This window comes from Eptesicus fuscus, chromosome 8 (assembly GCF_027574615.1).
Source record: "Eptesicus fuscus isolate TK198812 chromosome 8, DD_ASM_mEF_20220401, whole genome shotgun sequence".
Lineage (NCBI taxonomy): Eukaryota > Metazoa > Chordata > Mammalia > Chiroptera > Vespertilionidae > Eptesicus > Eptesicus fuscus.
In genome coordinates, this window is record NC_072480.1 from 101471248 (window position 1) to 101489836 (window position 18589).

At 52.8% G+C, this 18589-nt stretch overlaps 1 protein-coding gene across 1 annotated transcript in view; it reads left to right on the forward strand.

Moving 5' to 3' along the window:
* The first annotated feature begins 3124 nt into the window (after positions 1 to 3124).
* VEGFC (vascular endothelial growth factor C) overlaps positions 3125 to 18589 on the forward strand; it is an 82212-nt gene continuing 66747 nt past the window's right edge. The window contains exon 1 of the mRNA XM_054720170.1: positions 3125 to 3657. Coding sequence (XP_054576145.1) covers positions 3511 to 3657 — 147 coding nt within the window. The 5' untranslated portion in view covers positions 3125 to 3510. The remainder of the gene's footprint in view (positions 3658 to 18589) is intronic.

Consider the following 18589-nt stretch of genomic DNA (forward strand, 5'->3'; position numbering starts at 1 on the left):
CCAGTGATGACGTGGGCAGATCCAAAAGAGGGAGAGCCTTCCACATTTTTCACTTGTCTCTTCCGCAGAAGATTTAGAGAAGCAACTGCGGGATCTGAATTTCTCTCCCGAGCCTTCTCTTATCGATCAAGAAAACACAGGTCCCTGAATGGCTGCAATGTTCCTCCCTTTTCACTCTAAGGCACTTTGCAAATGAACAATTTTGTTCTTACAAAAAGATCCCCAAAATGGCCCCTGCGATTCCAAACTGTTGGTCAACTATGCCAACATTTGCATTGGTGTGTAAATACACATAAGAGGCCGGAATCTGGTCTGCAGGAGACACACACTTGGGTTTAGTCTGAGACAGACACGTGACCGTCTGGGGGTGGTTGGTCAAATCAGTGGTTGGTTCCCCTTGCGTCCTGGGCTCCCCAACCTACGGGCTGGGCAGTCTCCATTGGCAAACCTGCAAATCCGGCGTTCTGGGTAAACACAAGGGCTGGACGTGACCCTCCTGCTATCAACCACCAGCAGAAAGTGCCCATGAGTAAGGGCGAGAAGCAATGTTGCTGGTAACAAGGCAGCTTCCCCCCCCCCCCCCCCGGCATGGGGGCTCTCAAATCTATCAAATCATCAAAATCTTAGGGGGAAAAATACACTCAGCGTTTGGCAGCTTGATGAAAAGAAATCGGAACCGAATCTACTGCGAGCCTCGCCCCATCCCTGCAGGCCTCAGGGGTCCCAGGTTCTGAATTGAGGGTCTGGGTTACAGCACCGAGGGAGGCGGCAGTAGGCTCCTGGTGGGACTGGCGGGTTGTGGAACTCCCCAAAGTCTCACTGGAAAACCCTCTAATGAACAGCAGTGCACTTAGCAGAACTCTCTGCAGGCAGGGACAGCACCATTTGACAGCCTCTCGGGTGTCTCTGAAGAGGTGAGTCAGACTTGGATTAACGGGAGGACTTGGGGTCTGGGCGCAGATAGGGTCAGGTAGGTCTTTCCAAGTGGGGGGCTGAGTAGGACTGGGCCGAGCTCCTGGGGAAATAATTGAGGACTGGTTGATTCAGGTGAGGGTACTCCCTGTGCAGTACACACATCCCCGTGACTACGTTGAAACCGCCACGGTGTACTTCTTCACCCCTTGAGATCTCCTTATGTTATTCCAAGTGCAATCCAAGTGGAGAAGCACTGAAACAGGGATTGGTTAAAAAAGAAGCTCCAGCCTGGCCAGTGTGGCTCAGTGGTTGAGGTTCAACTACGAATCAGAAGGCGGTTTGCTTCCCATGTCCAGGTTGCAACTCAGTCCCCAGTAGGGGGCATGCAGGAGGCAGCTGATCAATGATTCTCTCTCATCATGGATGTTTATCTCTCTCCCTCTCCCTTCATCTCTCTGAAATCAATAATATATATATTTTAAAGTTCAGCTTCCACTTAAATCCTTCCCCAGCGAGTCCTTAGCCCTTCCCTTTATCATACTGAAGACAAATATGGCAAATTGGTGAAATGTGCACCTAACAGCAAGACAGCAAGAGGAGTCACACACCGGCAGGGTCCATCCCAGCTCATTTCCACAAGCTGTGATGACGCAGTGACTCCGGGAGGACAGATTTAATGAAGATCCATGTCAAAGCTCACATCTCAGACACAGTCACCAACCTCACGAATGCAGGCTCAGTGATGGAGGCCCGACTGGACTTTCAGTGGATTTTCAGTGCCTTGTGAGTCACTGATTCTGCTGCCAGAAAATAAACTCCATCTGAGGCTGCGTCCAGCAACGCATTGACCCCGGACAAGGAAGACCCTCTGTCCGTGCTGGCTGGACCCTGTAAGGACAGAGTCACGTGCTGAGCGGGTTTCTAAATGAAGAAGGAGTTAACTTGAGGGAACCAGGAGGGAACCGGGAGTTGCCCTAAGAAGAGATGTTTTGCTGGGCGGGAGGCTAGCACAGGGAGAGCAGAAGGCATTTTTCAAAGTCTTTGAAGAATCACACATGGACCATGGACCTGAGAGTAGATTTATCGTGGGAAGTCCAGAAGTCAGACGCAATGGAGAGATGGAGGGGCTTTTCAGCAGCCGTGGCCATCCCCACAGGGAATGGGCAGCGGGGCAGAGGGCCCTGTCCCAGGAGGCCTGGAGGCCGCCACGTGAATGATGCCCTGATGCCCGAGGGCGCTTTCAGAGCGTGTGGAGTTGAGTCAGATGAAGAACGTGTCCTCTGCATCTCAGACTTTAGAGGTAGAAAGTCTGCGTTTCTAGAAGTAGCTCCGGAGTGAGCGGGGACCTTTTCATCGGGTACATTGACTCCCTCAGCTTCCTTGTCTGGGGTCTGTCCCCTCCGCCCCCCGGAGGGACCTCCAGGGCAGCCCGCAGCACCACTCCGCCCCTGGGTGGTGCCCCTTGGGGTAAACTCAGTCACTTCGTGGCAGTTGTCACTTCCCACAATGTGTTGACCACATGTCCCTCTTTATGGGCCCCTCTCTCGCTTGAGCCCAACTTCTTGCAGAAGGAGCCGTGTCTCCTTACTGTCCCTGACGCCTCTGGCCAGAAGTCGGGATCCCCAAAGGGTCCTTCGCACGCATCCCAGGGGCCCGCACTGCACGCAGAGGACTTAGTTCTGGCTTCACCAGCAACACCAAGTTCCCAGGGAAAGGGGGGCCTCCGCTGGCCCCAGGTCCCCGCGGGGTCCCCGCCATGGCCAGGACTTTCTCGGGGACTATTCAGCGCGCCGGGGGCTACTTCCAAACCTGGAGCTGGGCGCAGCGGGCCGGGCGTGCTGGAGTCGGACAGGCGCCTGGGGCTGCCCGGGACAAAGGGGCTCCCCGCTCCCCAATAAGTCCTTTCTCCCGCTGCCACTCTGCCCAGGTCGCCTCCAGGCAGGGCCTGCAGCCCGCTGGTCCCGGGACTCCCCCGGCTCCCGGGCCCGCAGCCCCCGCAGGGAGGGACGGCTGGAGGGCACCGGGGGTGGGAGGTGGGGCTCCGGGCGAAGGCGCGGGCGCCGGGGCAGGGGTGGGCGCGCTCTGGGGGCGAGCGCAGGGGCGGCGGCCGGGCCGGCACGCGCCCTCCCTCGGCCTTTCTCTCACATAAGCGCAGGCAGAGGGCGCATCAGCCATGCCCTGCCCCGCGCCCGCCGCGCCGCCGCCGCCGCACTCCCGGCCCCGCCGCCCCGCGCCCCGCCGCCCGCCCGGCGCGCTCCACTCCTGGGAAGGGCGGGGAGGAGGGGACGCGGGCCCCCGGGAGTTGGAGGGGCCGACCATCGCGGGGGCTCTCGGCCCGGCCCCCCTCTTTCCCAAAAGCACCCGCAGCCACGCGGGCCGAGGAGCCGTCCGCCTCGCCCCGGCCTCCCGTCGCCGGCCCGAGCGCGCGCGGGGAGCTCGGATGTCCGGTTTCCTGTGAGGCCGGGCCCCGACGCCGCCCCGCTCGCCGGCTCAGGCGGGGACCGCGCCGCGCGCCGTGGGGATCGCCGCCTGCGGCTCGCCCTCGGGGCTCAGCGCGGGGCTGTCGGGGGGCCGCCGCGCCCCGGCCGGGCCACCATGCGCCGGCTGCGCGCCCTGAGCCTGGCGTGCTCCCTGCTCGCCGCCGCGCTGCTCCCGGGTCCGCGCCGCGCGCCCGCCGCCGCCGCCGCCTTCGAGTCGGGACTCGGCTTCTCGGACGTGGAGCCGGACGCGGGCGAGGCCAAGGTGGGTGCTCGGGCCGGGCCGCGGGGGGCCGCGGGGGGCGGGGGGCCGCGGGGTCGGGGCGCGGAGGGTCCGGACCCCGCGCTGAGCGGCGGGTGCGCTCTGGGTCGCCGGGCGCGGGGGGACCCGCACTCTGGGAGCGGACAGCGTGCTCCGGAGAGAAGTTTCCTGCTCTTTTCGCACAAAGTTGGTGCCGAGGGGACACGCGAGTTGCGGGAGGGAAGGGCCCGGGCGGCCGGGGACGGGGAGCGCGGAGCCGCTCTGGGATCCGTCCCCGCGCGCCCGGAACCTGCGCGGGGCGCGCAGCCCGGAGAGCCGGCTCCGCTGGGGTCCAGGGCTGAACCCCCGCAGGTTGTGGGGGTCGCACAGCCCTGGGGTGGGACGCAGCCCCCACAGCCCCAGCATAGGGAGCCCCCAGCGCGGGGCGCAGCTTGAGAAAGACGCGGGGGGTTTGGTCGCCGGGCTGGGGGCTTGGGACTGGGGTCGGTTCCTGAAGTTGGTGCAACTCGCGATGCCCCCGGACGGCACGCGGACCCCAGCCAGGCCCGGCCTTCCACCCTCAGGAGCCCGGCGTTTCTGACCTCTGTGGGGATGCTGCAAAGGAAGGTGGGTTTTGTGTGCCTGTTGTTCAAGCGGCGTTTTAATTTTGCACTCGGATGTCGAGTGTGACTCGACACGGTTAGCGTTAGAATAAAGGAATTGAGAGAAAAGCAAGCGAGTGCACAGGGTTTTAGCTCTCTGCCCAAAACCGTTGCCAAGGGACGTCTGAGACCTTCTGATTTGCACAGAGGAGCTGCGTGCTTGTGCCTGCTGCCTGCTGGCTCCCCTCGGAGGGTACAGTTACCTACAAAGTTCAGGTCTGAGGCGAGGTGGGTCGCATGCTCACTCGCGCTCTTGAACTCCTGAAGGTCCCACTGGAGGTGCGGGGGGAGGTCTCCCTCCCCACACTGGGTCCCTGCAGGGGCCTGGGCCGGTGGCTCTGCTTCTCTGGGGGCAGGAGGGGAAGCTGTCCGCTTGGAACTGATTTACGGACTCACACACATACACTGGACGTGTGGAAATTAACTTGCCTTCCCCGTTATATTTTGAAATACGTTTTAAGATTGCGTAGACTAATGTTCAAATACGAGGTTCCTAGTGTCTTTACATTTTGGGGCGGCGCGGGGTGGGGGAGGAATGTGCAAATACAGAATATAGGGCGTCAAGGAAAAACCTTTGGAGTAAAAAGAATAGGTGGTCAATTGCAGGACAGAGTGCGTTATGTGAACGGTGGGATGTTTTTAACGCACACAGTCACACAGGTATCACTGTTGTCAGGAGAGTGCCCCCCGCCCCGTGTCCTTAAATGCCACTCTCCCCCTGACACTGCTGCTGCTTCCTTTCTGTCTCTGCAGTCAGACCATTGGAAGGAGGGCCTGTGGCAACTCCCCTCGGTCCACAGGAGGGGAGTGGGAGGTCGGAGGTCAAAAGAGAGGTCTTTCCTGATAAGCTAAGAGCCCCCCCCCCCCCACGGGAGTCTGTCACTGCTGGACAGTCCTGAGTGAAAGCGCTGTGTGTGTGTGTGTGTGTGTGTGTGATGTGTGTGTGTGTGTGTGTGTGTGTGTGTGTGATGTGTGTGTGTGTGTGTGATGTGTGTGTGTGTGATGTGTGTGTGTGATGTGTGTGTGATGTGTGTGTGAGATGTGTGTGTGATGTGTGTGTGATGTGTGTGATGTGTGTGTGATGTGTGTGTGATGTGTGTGTGATGTGTGTGTGATGTGTGTGTGTGTGATGTGTGTGATGTGTGTGTGATGTGTGTGTGATGTGTGTGTGATGTGTGTGTGTGTGTTTGTGTGATGTGTGTGTGATGTGTGTGATGTGTGTGTGTGTGTGTGTGTGCGTGTGTGTGATGTGTGTGATGTGTGTGTGTGAGTGTGTGTGTGATGTGTGTGTGTGTGCGTGTGTGTGTGTGTGCGTGTGTGTGATGTGTGTGTGTGATGTGTGTGTGTGATGTGTGTGTGATGTGTGTGTGTGTGATGTGTGTGTGTGATGTGTGTGTGATGTGTGTGTGTGATGTGTGTGATGTGTGTGTGTGATGTGTGTGTGTGTGTGTGTGATGTGTGTGTGATGTGTGTGTGATGTGTAGGCAGGCGTGCTGTTGGACGATGCGAGGTAATTCATCTTTAACTTCAGAATTGTCTTCATTGGTGAAGTGATCCCCTTTCCCCTTGGAAAGTCCTCCTGGCTCCGCGCTCGCTCTTCCTGGCTCACCGTCCTTCACGCTCTGTGCGGTGGGCGTGGGTGGGTTTTCTGCATTCCGCGAGGACTCTTTCCCACACGATGACACATCAGGTGGAGTCTCTGAGTGCCACAGACCCCAGGCAGCCTGTTCCTTACCCTGCACTGACGTGTCCCCAGGGGCGAGGGAAGGCGTGGCGAGGCGTGTGTCATGAGTCCCTGCCATGGGATCGCCCAGAGACAAGATCCAGGCTCTCTGTCTCTCCCTAGTGGCCCAAACAACCGCCTCCTTTAGACACAGGCCCTGCTGAGGAGCTGACGGCTCCTTCTCCCTGAGCTACAGGAGCCCAGGAAGAGATCTGAGACAGTAACAAGAAGAGGCTCAATAGACTTACTCTCCCCAAAAGGCAGATTGTTGGTCATTGACACTTCGAATGCTTTTTTTTATATATTCACAAAATGCAAAACAGCTCATAAACTATGAACCAAGGTTAGCCAGCCAATCCTCCCCACCCCCTCCTGCACCCTTCCCCCACAGAGCCATGCAAAAAACTGGAGGTAAAATCACAAATGGAAACAAGAGACCCTGTTCTTCCCCTTCTGTTTGGGTCTATCGGGTCCCTCTTTCTAGTTCCCTGGTTGGAGGACGTACTCAAAAACCCTGAATTGTTTCTCTGCAGGGTGTTGGTGCAACCAGGTCCGCATCAGCAAAGTGAGGCGAGCGTGTTGCTCTCATGTAATTAAAGTGAAGTGGGCACGATGGGGGGAAAGAGGAAATATTTAACCTTGTCATCGCTCTGAAGAACACTGCAAATCCTAGAAAACGCACTAGATGGTTATCTTACAATCATGTTCCAACCTTCGATTAGAGAGAGTTCACTCTGGCTGGTGGGATTTGAGGACTTTGATTTTAAGAGAAAAGTTGGTTTACAGAAACAACAAAAAGGAAGAACTGCGTCATGTGAAATATACTTATGGGACTTCTACTTTACGGGTCTTTTATTCCATGAATTGGGTTGGACTAGGAGCATAAATACCTACATCCTTATATGTTTTTAGAGTAATAAATGCAAGGAGAGCAATATTTTACATTGCAAATACCTGTTAAAGATGAAGCTCAGCCCCGCTGGTGTGGCTCAGTGGTTGAGCATTGACCTGTGAACCAGGAGGTCTCAGTTTAAGTCCCCTCAGGGCACATGGCCTGGTTGAGTGCTCAGTCCCCAGTAGGGGGCGTGCAGGAGTCAGGGGATCAATGATTCTCATCATTGATGTTTCTCTCTCTCCCTCTTCCTTCCTCTCTAATATCAATAAAAACATATTTTTTTAAAAAGATCAAACTCAACATAAAACTCACAACCTGTGTCAACTGAGTGAATAATGTGGGAGATGAAATATTGAATACACAAATATAGCGTCTTATTTTCCGTTTTACACAACTTCAAATATCTTTACATTTATAAGTTAAATGCAAAAGAAGATTAGCTTAATATTAACAACATCAATTCCTTTAATGAGGATAGCTATTTTTAGTTAAAATAATAAAAGCACGTATAGTTTATGGTGACTATCACAAAAACCATCATAATGACAAGTAGTTTGCAGCGCGCCCGATTTCCTCCCTCCGTCATTTATACTTCTGCATACTTTCAGGCTTGCTTTATTTTTTATTTACTGCCTCAAATCCATCTGTGGTGATGTTTTTCCAAATGCCATCTGAGAGCTGACTGCAGCAGAGTTCCTTGGAGGTCTTGAATTGCTTTTTTTCTTACCTGACACTCATCAGCTCCCTGGTCTCGGGTCTAGGAACATGCTGCTTTAACTGGCATGCTGAGTCATCCTCATGCACAGTGAGTTTTGGAGTCACCAATCTATGGTATGTAACAATGATTCATTTCATTGGTTTTTATCATCTTCATTGTATGATTGTTGGGTTAGCGAGGGAAGTTATTGGGCCTGGGGGAACTTCAGGCACATAAGCCATTTATTCTCTCTTCAAGGAGCTCACAGCTCAGGTAGAAACAAAGGGAGGCTTTAGCACAGCAACCTCTGCGAGCTACATCTGGGTGCGGACGTCCTGCGAGAGATGCATCTGTGAGGCCTCATGGGTCTGGGTGCCTGGGAATGAGGCAGAACTTGAGTTGTCACTTGAAGGAGAGCTCCCAGCAGACGACTCCATCAAGCACAGGGATCCCTTTTGCGTCTTGGATGGGAGAGAAGGGGCAAGAAGGCAAGAAGGACTGAGGGATTCCGTAGGGTAAGAGTGAGGCTCTTCAGTAAGAACAAGTTTGTAGAGAAGGATGGGGTCACATTGTATGTGGCCGGTTTCAGGAATGTGACCATCATGCTGTGGCTCATGGGGGGTTGGTTGTGCATGACCTGAGCACCTGAAAGCCAGTTAGGAAGAGGGTATTGAACTCATGTGTGGGGTTGATTGGTCAGGACCTTGGCTGGCGGGGGGGGGGGGGGGGTGGGGATTGGTCTTGTTAAGAAGCAACAGCAACGATGTAGAAGGGGAGGCATGAATAGTGCGGCAGGTACAGTGATAACAGAAGAAAAACTGTTGGAGGAAGAATCCATAGATCTGGTGACTAACAGGAAAGACATGGGAGTGGGGGAAATCGACCTTGACCTCAGTGTTATAATCATAGGACATGTTGAGCCTACTTGTAAGACGAGGGCATTTCAGAGAGAGAAGAGACTGGTTTTCATGGATGCATAGTGGAAGAAGAAGGCATTATTCCACACATCACAAGATCTTACTAAACTAAGCAATCTTTGGAGAAGCAAATTAAACTCTACCAATCCATCTCACTAAAGGGAAATAATTGTCTAGGATCAGCCGGACTTAAGCTGCATAATAGAGCAAAAGTATTTAAGTGTTTGACAAGTATTATTACAATCCCTAAAGGAAAATGAACAGAATGCATACCCCATTAGAAGGCATTAGAAATAAGAAGGTAAACGTTATTCCAGTAAAATGGGCTGTGATGTTTAGCTAGTTACTCGCAGCCACCTCTGAGCTTGGGGGGATAGTACCTGGGGCACTTCTCTGATGTACTTCAAATTCCCGTCCTGGTGGGCAGCAGCCAACCACGGATCTTCAGAAAGCAGGTCACTGGTAGGGAAAGGCGCCCTGTTTGTGGAAGGGGAACCCTCTTCAGCTCTTTCTGCATCCATCATGTGAGGGCCTCGGAGTCTGACCCCCTCACAGCCCTTTCTGAGGAGGGCCAAGATTGTGCCACCAAGGACTGGATTGTTGTCCCTGCCCCGGGTGTCTGATGCCTCCACACCAGGTCTGCGGGTACTGTTTGTCCTTAGCGGGTCTGATCAGGTGCTCCGTCAACCTCCTGTCTTCTCAGAGCTCTCTGACCCCAACTCCGAAAGATGCTGGGGGTGCAAGGCTTTGGACATAGCGAGCTCTGTCCGTCTTTCCTTCTGGTTTCTGCTTCATGTTCTTTCTTCTGAACTTGGAACACCTGCCTGGCCGCCGTTTACTCACGAGATGGTGACCATCAAAACCGCAGTCTAGGAAGCCGCTTGTGGCTGGTCTAGGCCAGGGGTCGGCAAACTCATTAGTCAACAGAGCCAAATATCAACAGTACAACGATTGAAATTTCTTTGAGAGCCAAATTTTTTAAACTTAAACTTCTTCTAACGCCACTTCTTCAACATAGACTCGCCCAGGCCGTGGTATTTTGTGGAAGAGCCACACTCAAGCGGCCAAAGAGCCGCCTGTGGCTTGCGAGCCGCCGTTTGCCGACCACGGGTCTAGGCGGCTCCTCAGTGGGTGTCCACTCTCGTCCTTCTGCGCTGGGCTGGGCAGGGCGGTGGGCTGGGAGAGTTCACTCTGGGCCTCCAGGTCTGGGGCTCTGGAAGGGGTGTCTGGGGCTCCAGAAGGGGTGTCTGGGGCTCCAGAAGGGGTGTCTGGGGCTCCGGAAGGGGTGTCTGGGGCTCCGGAAGGGGTGTCTGGGGCTCCTTGCTGGCAGCCTGGGTCCAGCGGGGCGTGCGGTTCCCAGTTCCCACCTGCTGCTGCGGGACCGGGAGCTGGTGTGAGTGCCCTGAGCATCCCCCGTGCTCCTAGCACCTTCACCTCCGGCAGCCAGAGGGGACCTCGCAGGTTCAGATCGCCTCTGGACGCCATGCACACCTCGTCTATGGAGAGCAGGCGCCTCCATCATGAGGAGGTCACCCCTGCAGCGCCCTGAGCACTGTGTGCTGTGCGCCCACAGGGTGAGCTTCCTTTGTCAGGCACCTCCGTGGGATGGGCGCGGTCACATGTCATTGAAGACGATGAACCTAGACTCCAAGGACTTAGCCAGGAGCAAGGCCTTTTCCCTTTTAGAAGGCCTTGGCAGCAGCCGTTTTAGAAAAGTGTGGGCCTGGGTTTGGGCCTGCAGGGTTCCGGAAGCCCCGTGATCCCTCCTCCTGCACCCCCTCCCCACCTCCCCCCCCCCCCCCCCCCCAAAGCTGCAGCTGGAGGCAGAGGCCTCTGCACAGGGGCGGCCCCGGGTGCATTGATTTCCACCGGTGCCAACAGGACACTGCAGGGAACTGGACTCCCCCCGGCTGGCACATGGAGCCCCTCGGCTAAGGGAAGATGGTGAACAGCTTCTCCCTGGCCCTTGGGAGGGTGGCCGGCCGCGTGGGGAGGGCCTCGCTGAACCCCCGACGGCAGGCAGGCAGCGTTTTCCCGGTCGCACGCCTCCACCTGCAGTGCAGCCTGCTCGGCCCTGCGCCCGGCGACCTTTCACTGACAATGGGGCTTGGAAGGAGCAGTGCTGGTTGGCACCGGCCTCACCCCTCCTCCGACTTCGTGCGCCTGTGGTTTCACCTTTCCCCCGTCCCCGTGGTGGAAACCCGCTCCACACATGCCACAGCCGCCTCCGCGGGGCTGCAGAGCCGGGCTGTGACCGGATTAGCATCCATCGTGAGTCAGGGTGTCAGCAGCGGAGACTGCAGCCGGGGGGAGGCCGGTGCCTGTGGTTTGCAATGTGATTCTGACCTTTTCCACCGTGTCTCACATGTGTCCGTGCAATGGCTTCTCCTCTTTACTCACAGAAAGTGGTGGTGGCTCCTGCCTCCACTGGCTTACCTGCTGGGAGTCTGTAGGGTCCCTGTGGAGAGAAGAGGTGGTTCCTCCGTTTGCTTCCTTGGCATCCTTCCCCCCCCCTCCCCGCCCAACGAGCCCATAGGATGGGGGCCTTGACCCGCCCCTGGGGGGCTCTCACAGCCCGGTGCTGGGTGCTGACTGTGCCCGAGGCCCCTCTGCGAGAAGGAAGCGGGACTCCTCTGGATCCTGAAATCCTGAAGCTCATTTTCCTAACTGGTTTGGCGCTGTCACCCTGATCTGATCTGACATAAAGCTGTTTACGGCCTTGGTTTACCCTCTGCATCCGACTGTTTCTAACCTAGGTACTAGGTACCATGCTGCTGGGGCGGGGAGTGATGAGATGGCTGTGCCCTGGTGTCCTGGAGGCGCAGGGCCTGCTCCCAAAGGCGCTCTCAGGCCTCAGGCCCCTGACGCCTGGGAGGGAAACCCACGGGCCCAGAGGAGACCGTGTGGACGCTGCCGACTCCCCCCACCGGCCAGGGCCTGGCTTCTGTTCTTTCAAATCCAAACTCTCCTGTTGCAACCCGCTTCCACGCGGGCGTTTGAATTCGTGCTCAGCAGCGGTGGCTTCAGCGCCAGGCGGCAGTGCCGAGGCGGGGGGCAAGCAGAGGCTGTCCAGTGAGGGGTCTGTCCATAGCCAGCATCTCATCCTCCAGGAGAAGCTAGAAAGGTGCTCATTCAAGCACCAGATGAGTTAACTATACGCTCCAACATGTCAGAGGTTTTGTAAGAGTCTCCTGATCTCCCAGAGCTATTGGCCAGGCTGCCTGGGCCGTGCCGGCAAGGTCGGGGCTAGGTGTGGGCAAGGTGCGGGCAAGGTCAGGGCCAGGTGCGGGCAAGGTCAGGGCCAGGTGTGGGCAAGGTGAGGGCAAGGTGTGGGCAAGGTCAGGGCCAGGTGTGGGCAAGGTGAGGGCAAGGTGTGGGCAAGGTCAGGGCCAGGTGTGGGCAAGGTGCGGGCAAGGTGTGGGCAAGGTCAGGGCCAGGAGCAGGCAAGGTGTCGGCAAGGCGTGGGCAAGGTCAGGGCCAGGTGGGGAGATGTGAGGTCACGGACACTAGGGAGGCAGGCAGGGCCTCTCGGGAGCTGAAGAGTGAGAGTAAAGCCCAGAGGTGGTGATGGTGCGGTCAGGTGCTGGGGGGCTGGGGGCAGAGCTTCAAGGGGAACGGGGACACAGTGGAAGACCCCGAGACCCACTGACACACTCACACACAGTCATACACACACAAACACATTCACACTGACACATACACACACACACACTCACATTCTCAGTCACACACATTCACACACAAACACACATTCACACTGACACACACACCCACATTCACACTGACTGACACACGCAAACACACACACACACACACACACACACACACACACACACCTCATAATGCTTCTCCAAACAACCAACCAGGACTTATGTATCTGGCCTAGCTCACTATTTTTAGACAACCCATCAAAAGAAAACACTTTAAACAATCAGAGAGTATGAGATTAGATTCTTCGTCGTTTATACACTTATTTGTAGAGCAGCTGGCTATTAAGAAAAAAAGAGGTAACCCTAAAGTGTCCTAGCAACTCCATCTTTCAAAAATATGCTCACAAGTATTCTTGGGAACAGTAAGGCTGCAAAGAGGTGGCTGGGGGGAGGGGGGGCAGAAAGGAGACATCCAATAAATAGTGTAATTACTTTGTAGCTACTGGCAGAAAAATTCACTTACACTCAAAAGACATGTATGAGAAGAGTGGCCTACTGAAAGAGGACATACCCCGATGTGCAGCGTGGTGTAACCAACAACACTTCAGAGCGTAAAAGGCCGACTTCTCCACACGTTCAGCTTCCGTCCTGTCTGCGTGGACAGGTGGGGAGGAAACAGATACCTAAGCGTCGTTAAAAGGGATGTGGCTTACAGTAGGCATCCTAAGTTTACAGTGAAATCACACCAGAATAGCTAGGCGATGGAAGCATGCTCTCACTGAGTAAAACATAAGAAAACGTAAATGCAGGCCCGGCCGCGTGGTTCGGTCGGTTGGAGCACACAGTCCTGTACACCAAAAGCTTGTGGGTTCGATCCCCAGTCGGAGGGCATATGGGAGGCAACTCATTCATGTTCCTCTTTTATATTGATGTTTCTCTCTTTCCCCCTACCTCTCCCTCCAAAGTCAGTGAACATAGCCTTTGGTTGAGGATGAAAAAAGAAAACGTAATGGTGAAATGTCTTGCGCCAGAGTTAAGCTTGTGCGAATGTGTTGACAGCAAGGGGATCGCGCTGCTCTGTCAGGTGCTTTTCTAGAACGTTCTGTGCTGTCCTTGAGAAGCACTCTACCCTTAGGGGAAGGCTGGTCCCTGAGTGCTCTAGTGTGCTCGCCACGGGTGATTGTGTTCGATGGTTCTATTTGCCAGTAACACTGTGAATTTCTTGGTGCTGAGCCTGGGGTGGTGAGGGGGAGGCGGGCTGCATGGGAGGTGCGTGAGCAGACGAGGAGGAAACTCAGAATACGCGGTGGACACAGTTCCCGGCTCTTTAACAGCTAACAACATACTTTTTATTCAGAATCATCTTTTAAGTATTCACTTCCTTAGGGATCCAATATAGATGTCGGTTGGAGTATTTTAGGAACGTTTGATCAGATACCATATTTCTAAACAGAGAATTTTTTTTTCCTCACTGAATCTGGAACAAATGATCGAACACTAAATAGATACTCTGCTACTGCTTCTGTGTAAATGAATAAATAATTAGACAATATAGATAATACACTCTCTATACAAATTTATACATATCCATCCACATTCACCATATGAATCTACATGCAAATACTGGTATGATCATATCTTAAAGTGATCTTTACATTTTTATTTCAGGATTAGAAGCGTATGTAATTACATGAAATGACACTTTGTATTTAAGTGCTGTTATGGTTCCCTGTTTGAATTTTTAATGTAAAGCAATTTTTTTCACTGTGATTTCTCATTCTCATACTAATTTATTTTACTAAATAGCTGTGCTGTGCTTATTATGGGGGGATCAGAAACAGGATTAAAATAACATTGCTTATTCAATATTATTTTGTGCATAGAGGATATGTTCATGAAATGAATACTACTTTTCTTCCAACTTGCTAAAAAACTTAGAAAGAATGAAAACACCCACTCTCCCCTCCCTGCCCCGCCCCAAAAGGCAGCCCTTGCCCTGTGAGGGGGGCGCTGGGACAGCCACTCCTCCTCCCTCCTGGGAACCGGCTGGAGTGGAGGAATCCCACTGCTTATCGCTGCCTCCGCCGACGGGTGTTCAAAGCTTGAGCGCCTCTCTCTGAAATGGCAAAAATAATTGCCTTGTGCTGGTCACGGCCTATAACCTTTTCTCAGGAAAACTGCTTCTCTTTTCTTTGTTGATGCTTAAATAGGGTCTTGTCTTCCCCTCAATGACATCACACAGGCACCCTCACGCACCCCCCAAAGAGTGGGTAAGTCTGGCAAATTTAATCAGACTCAAATCTTTAAGGAAATGGTCTTTCTTTTTTTTAATTTTGTTTGTTTTTTAACTGTTATGGAATTTTGGGGGTTGACATTGGGAAAAAGGGAAATGGTCTTGACTTGCTTTCACCTGGCGTGGGCACAGCACCCGTGAGCCTGCGTGGAGCCCCACGACCCCTAAGGGAACTGCCTTGTCCTGGGCTCAGTGCTCAGCCTGCCTGGGCGGAGCCTGATCCCACAGACCAGCCGTGAGGCCTGGAAGCCAGGACAGTTCACGCTCCTGCCACACCCTGGCCTCCACGGAGGACTTTCCATTCTTCCTTCTTGTCTGTGTCTGTTGAGTGTATTTAGTTACTTTATCTTTCAAAGTCCCCTTCCAAGTTTATGTTTTTTGTGTGTTTGTTTGCTTGTTTTTGCTGCAAAAAGCTTTATTGTTTCCATTTGGCCCAATGCATGGGAGAGGGGTCCAGGGTGGTTAAAGAATGGCTAGTAGTTTCTGGGGGAGGCTCAGGCAAAAGCCAGACCCCAGGGGGTGCAGAGGGGCCCCTCAAAGGCCTCGGGCTCCAAAGGCTCCTAGGCATGCTCCAGGGTGAGCCTTTCCAAGAGGTGCTCGCCCAGCCCAGCCTGGGGCCGGCCGCCTGTGGAGGTGAGGCAGGTGTGGCCCCTTTTCTTGAGGAGTTGCACCTCCTCGTCCCGGAAGTGATTCTGCAGGAAGTCACAGAGCTGAGGGCGGAACCCGGGGCTGCAGCCACAGAAGGGCCTGGCTCAGGTTCCTCTCCAAGGCCAGGGCGGCCTGAGCTTCCCCCACGCACCTTGGGGAGGCTCCTGTGAGTCCTGGAAGAGGATGTGGTTTTGCATCTAATTGAAGAGACTCCCTGGAGCTTCTCCTCCAACGCTCTCCAAAGAAGTGGCCCCGCCCTCCAGGGTACCATGGTTGCCGTGGAAACAGAAGCCAGAGAGAGGTGGGTGTGGGAGGCCCTCAGATGCAGGTTGACCTCAGCCTCCATCTCGGTGGAATAATTCTGAGGAATTGGGGAGCTCATGGTTGCTGGGCGATAGGAGTTAAGGTAGAAAGGAAAGGTGTGTTGGCTGCTCTGGGAGGTGGCTCCGAAGGTGGTGAGCGGAGGGGGGTCGGAGGCTGGAGGAAGGGGGGTCCCTGGGTCTGTCCCGTCCAAACACTGTGGAAGCGGGAGACAGACCCGCGACGGCCGGGCCACTGTCCCAAGTTTATGTTTGGAAAAACGAACACTTATTTAGGTTCATGTTTGCTTATGGGTCGTGATATTTATGACTTCCCTAAAAAAACAAACTAATGATTCTGTCTCAGCGCCAGACTTCCGTTTTGGGGATGGCAGTGATTCCTTGTTTGTTCTCTTTGGATCCTGGGTCCTTCTTTTAACTTTGGTGTCTGTCCGCGCCAAATTAGAGTGCCATCGACGCCCGCGTTCCCCATGGCATCGCACTTAAAGTTGGGTCACCTGCAGGCGCTTTATGCTATGCAGCTCGGGCAAATGGTGATGTCATAAGTTCTAGTGCAGGTGACACATTGTTCTTCCCACACGTTGGCGGCAAGGAGACCTGCCCGGGTGGGGACCAGAAAGTGCACCCGGAGTCACAGCGTGTGAGCATGGCGTAGTTACATCGCTGTCACACGGCACACCGTGCCACCTGGGCTAGGAGTCCCAGATGGACATATTGCCCGGCAGGCGTGGCTCAGTGGTTGAGCATCTACCGATGAACCAAGAGGTCAGGGTTTGATCCCAGGTCAAGAGCATATGCCCAGGTTGCAGGTTTGATCCCCAGTGGGGGGTGTGCAGGAAGCAGCCGATCGATGATTCTCTCTCATCATTGATGTTTCCATCTCTCTCCTCCTCCCTTCATCTCTGAAATCAATAAGATATATATTTTTTAAAAAGATGGACTGCACGCAAGACAGGACCAGCTCACGTCACAGGACAGCCACGCACCCACATAGAGGAAAACATGCACCCTTTGCATTCAGTTAACTGTTAGACAATACTCTCTATTTAATTTTTATATTTTTTATATTTATTTTAAAGGCATCTTTAGGAACAGTTTTCCGTCCAGTAGCATTCTTTTCTAGAAGAAGGCCCTTTATTTATTTGCTTTTTTTATAAATATGCTTTTTTTTGGCATTGTCTTTCTTGCTTCCAATTATAAATGTGAGCAAATATCGATAGGGAATTCTTTGTAACTTCTAGCTTGGTTAGTTATCAAAGTTTATCAGCCAAAATGTGATTTTCTCCGTCTCCCAGAGAAAACGGAGTTGGCCACAACTAGACCATCAGTGTCTCGAAAGTCCTAGGTCCTGGACTTTCATATTTGTGTCTGTCTTTATCACATTAATTTCTTCACCAGGTAGTCATTGTCTTCTGTCTGTTAGTGTTTAAACTATCGAATAAAATCTGAGGAAAACAATTGTATAAAATTCCAAGATGTCAACTGTCTTACATATTTCAAAGTTTCATATATATATATATAAAATCGTGATTAATTTTTATGGGATGTGGATATAGACAAGAACTTAGACTTAAGTGACATGTAACTAGTTCTCTAGGCCAGTGGAAAAGCTATTACAAAGCTCACGCAGTGGCGGTTAAAAGTCAGTGAATTTACAACCACTCCGTTACTGGTAAGGCCAAATAGTAAGTACCAAAGCATGAAGTATTTTGAATGAGACGAAGATCGCTAACTGGGTTGTCTATAATTTAAAGCACTAATGAAAGATAATCTAGTAACTATCAAAAGTAGTACTTCATGAAGCTTTTATAGCTTGACAACTCCAAGTTGTTCATTTGGCATGTACAGAAAGACAGAACCGAACAACATAAAGCAACACCCAGGCCTTGAGCATGTTAATAATTTTCTGTGTTTGCCATAATCATTGGGTCATAGCATCACGTTTTATGTAACAAAAGACAGCCCCGGGGTTCCGGTTTGACCCGCTGGGGTCAGGATCAGAGATGCTGCTGTGCCTCTCCGGTCCCCCTGTCCTTGGTGCTGCAGCTCTTGACCTTGACAGCACCTGGGAAGTAGCCCACCCAGGGCACAGACGTCTTGCTTCCTCCCTCCTCACAGACCCATCACGTGCGTGTCGTGTGCTTGTGATCATGCCTGGGTTCTGCTGGTTGCTATTCATTTCCTTAGGACCGTGGTCGGCAAACCGCGGCTCTCGAGCCACACGCGGCTCTTTGGCCCCTTGATCGTGGCTCTTCCACAAAATACCACGGCCTGGGTGAGTCTATGTTGAAGAAGTGGCGTTAGAAGAAGTTGAAGTTTAAAAAATTTGGCTCTCAAAAGAAATGTCAATGGTTGTACTGTTGATGTTGGGCTCTGTTGACTAATGAGTTTGCCGACCACTGCCTTAGTATAACTCAAAGGGTTCAAAGGAAATTTTAAATGTAGTTGAGACCAAGCTGGGTTGGAAGTCGCGTGCAGTCAGAGCAAAAGCTGATTTCCCAGCTGTCTTTGCAGCTAGTGTTGCCATAGCATAGGCCTGGCCAATGAAATACAAGGCAAAACGTAGTAGGGATTTATGGGGAAACTTTGCTTTTCTCATAGGTACTGCCTTTCTTGTTTTATTTTCTTCCCTGGAAATCGGAAAATCCCTTCTAATTAAACAAATTATGCTTATCAAAAGAACACTTTTAGACTCATGTGGACTACAATTTTTATAGTTGTTAATGGCAGCCAGGGGATATGAGATGCCTTTCTAAATTTGTACTTAATCTGTTGCCCCTAGAGTTAAAATAATTTAGTATCCAAGTTGGATACAATCTTTATAGCCAACATTATTTGCCAGCTGATGGAATCTTTTAAAGTTCTATGTTTATATTCTGTAAAGATGTTAAGAAGTAGCCACATTTCAAATAAAGGAAAGTTCCGTTTATTAGGAAGACTATAGATTTTGTTCCTTTTTGCTGTTAAAAATGTTAACACGTTGCGTGCCACCCCTAACCAACTCTAATTATTTTGAAAATGGTAACTTGGATAGACAGAAAGAGAATTCTCCTAGGATTTAGAAAGTTCGATGAGAAGTCTCAGAAAGGCCAGGAAAAAGTGTGCAAACGAGAAAATGTTTTTTATCGTCGGACAGATTAAGGAGTAAACA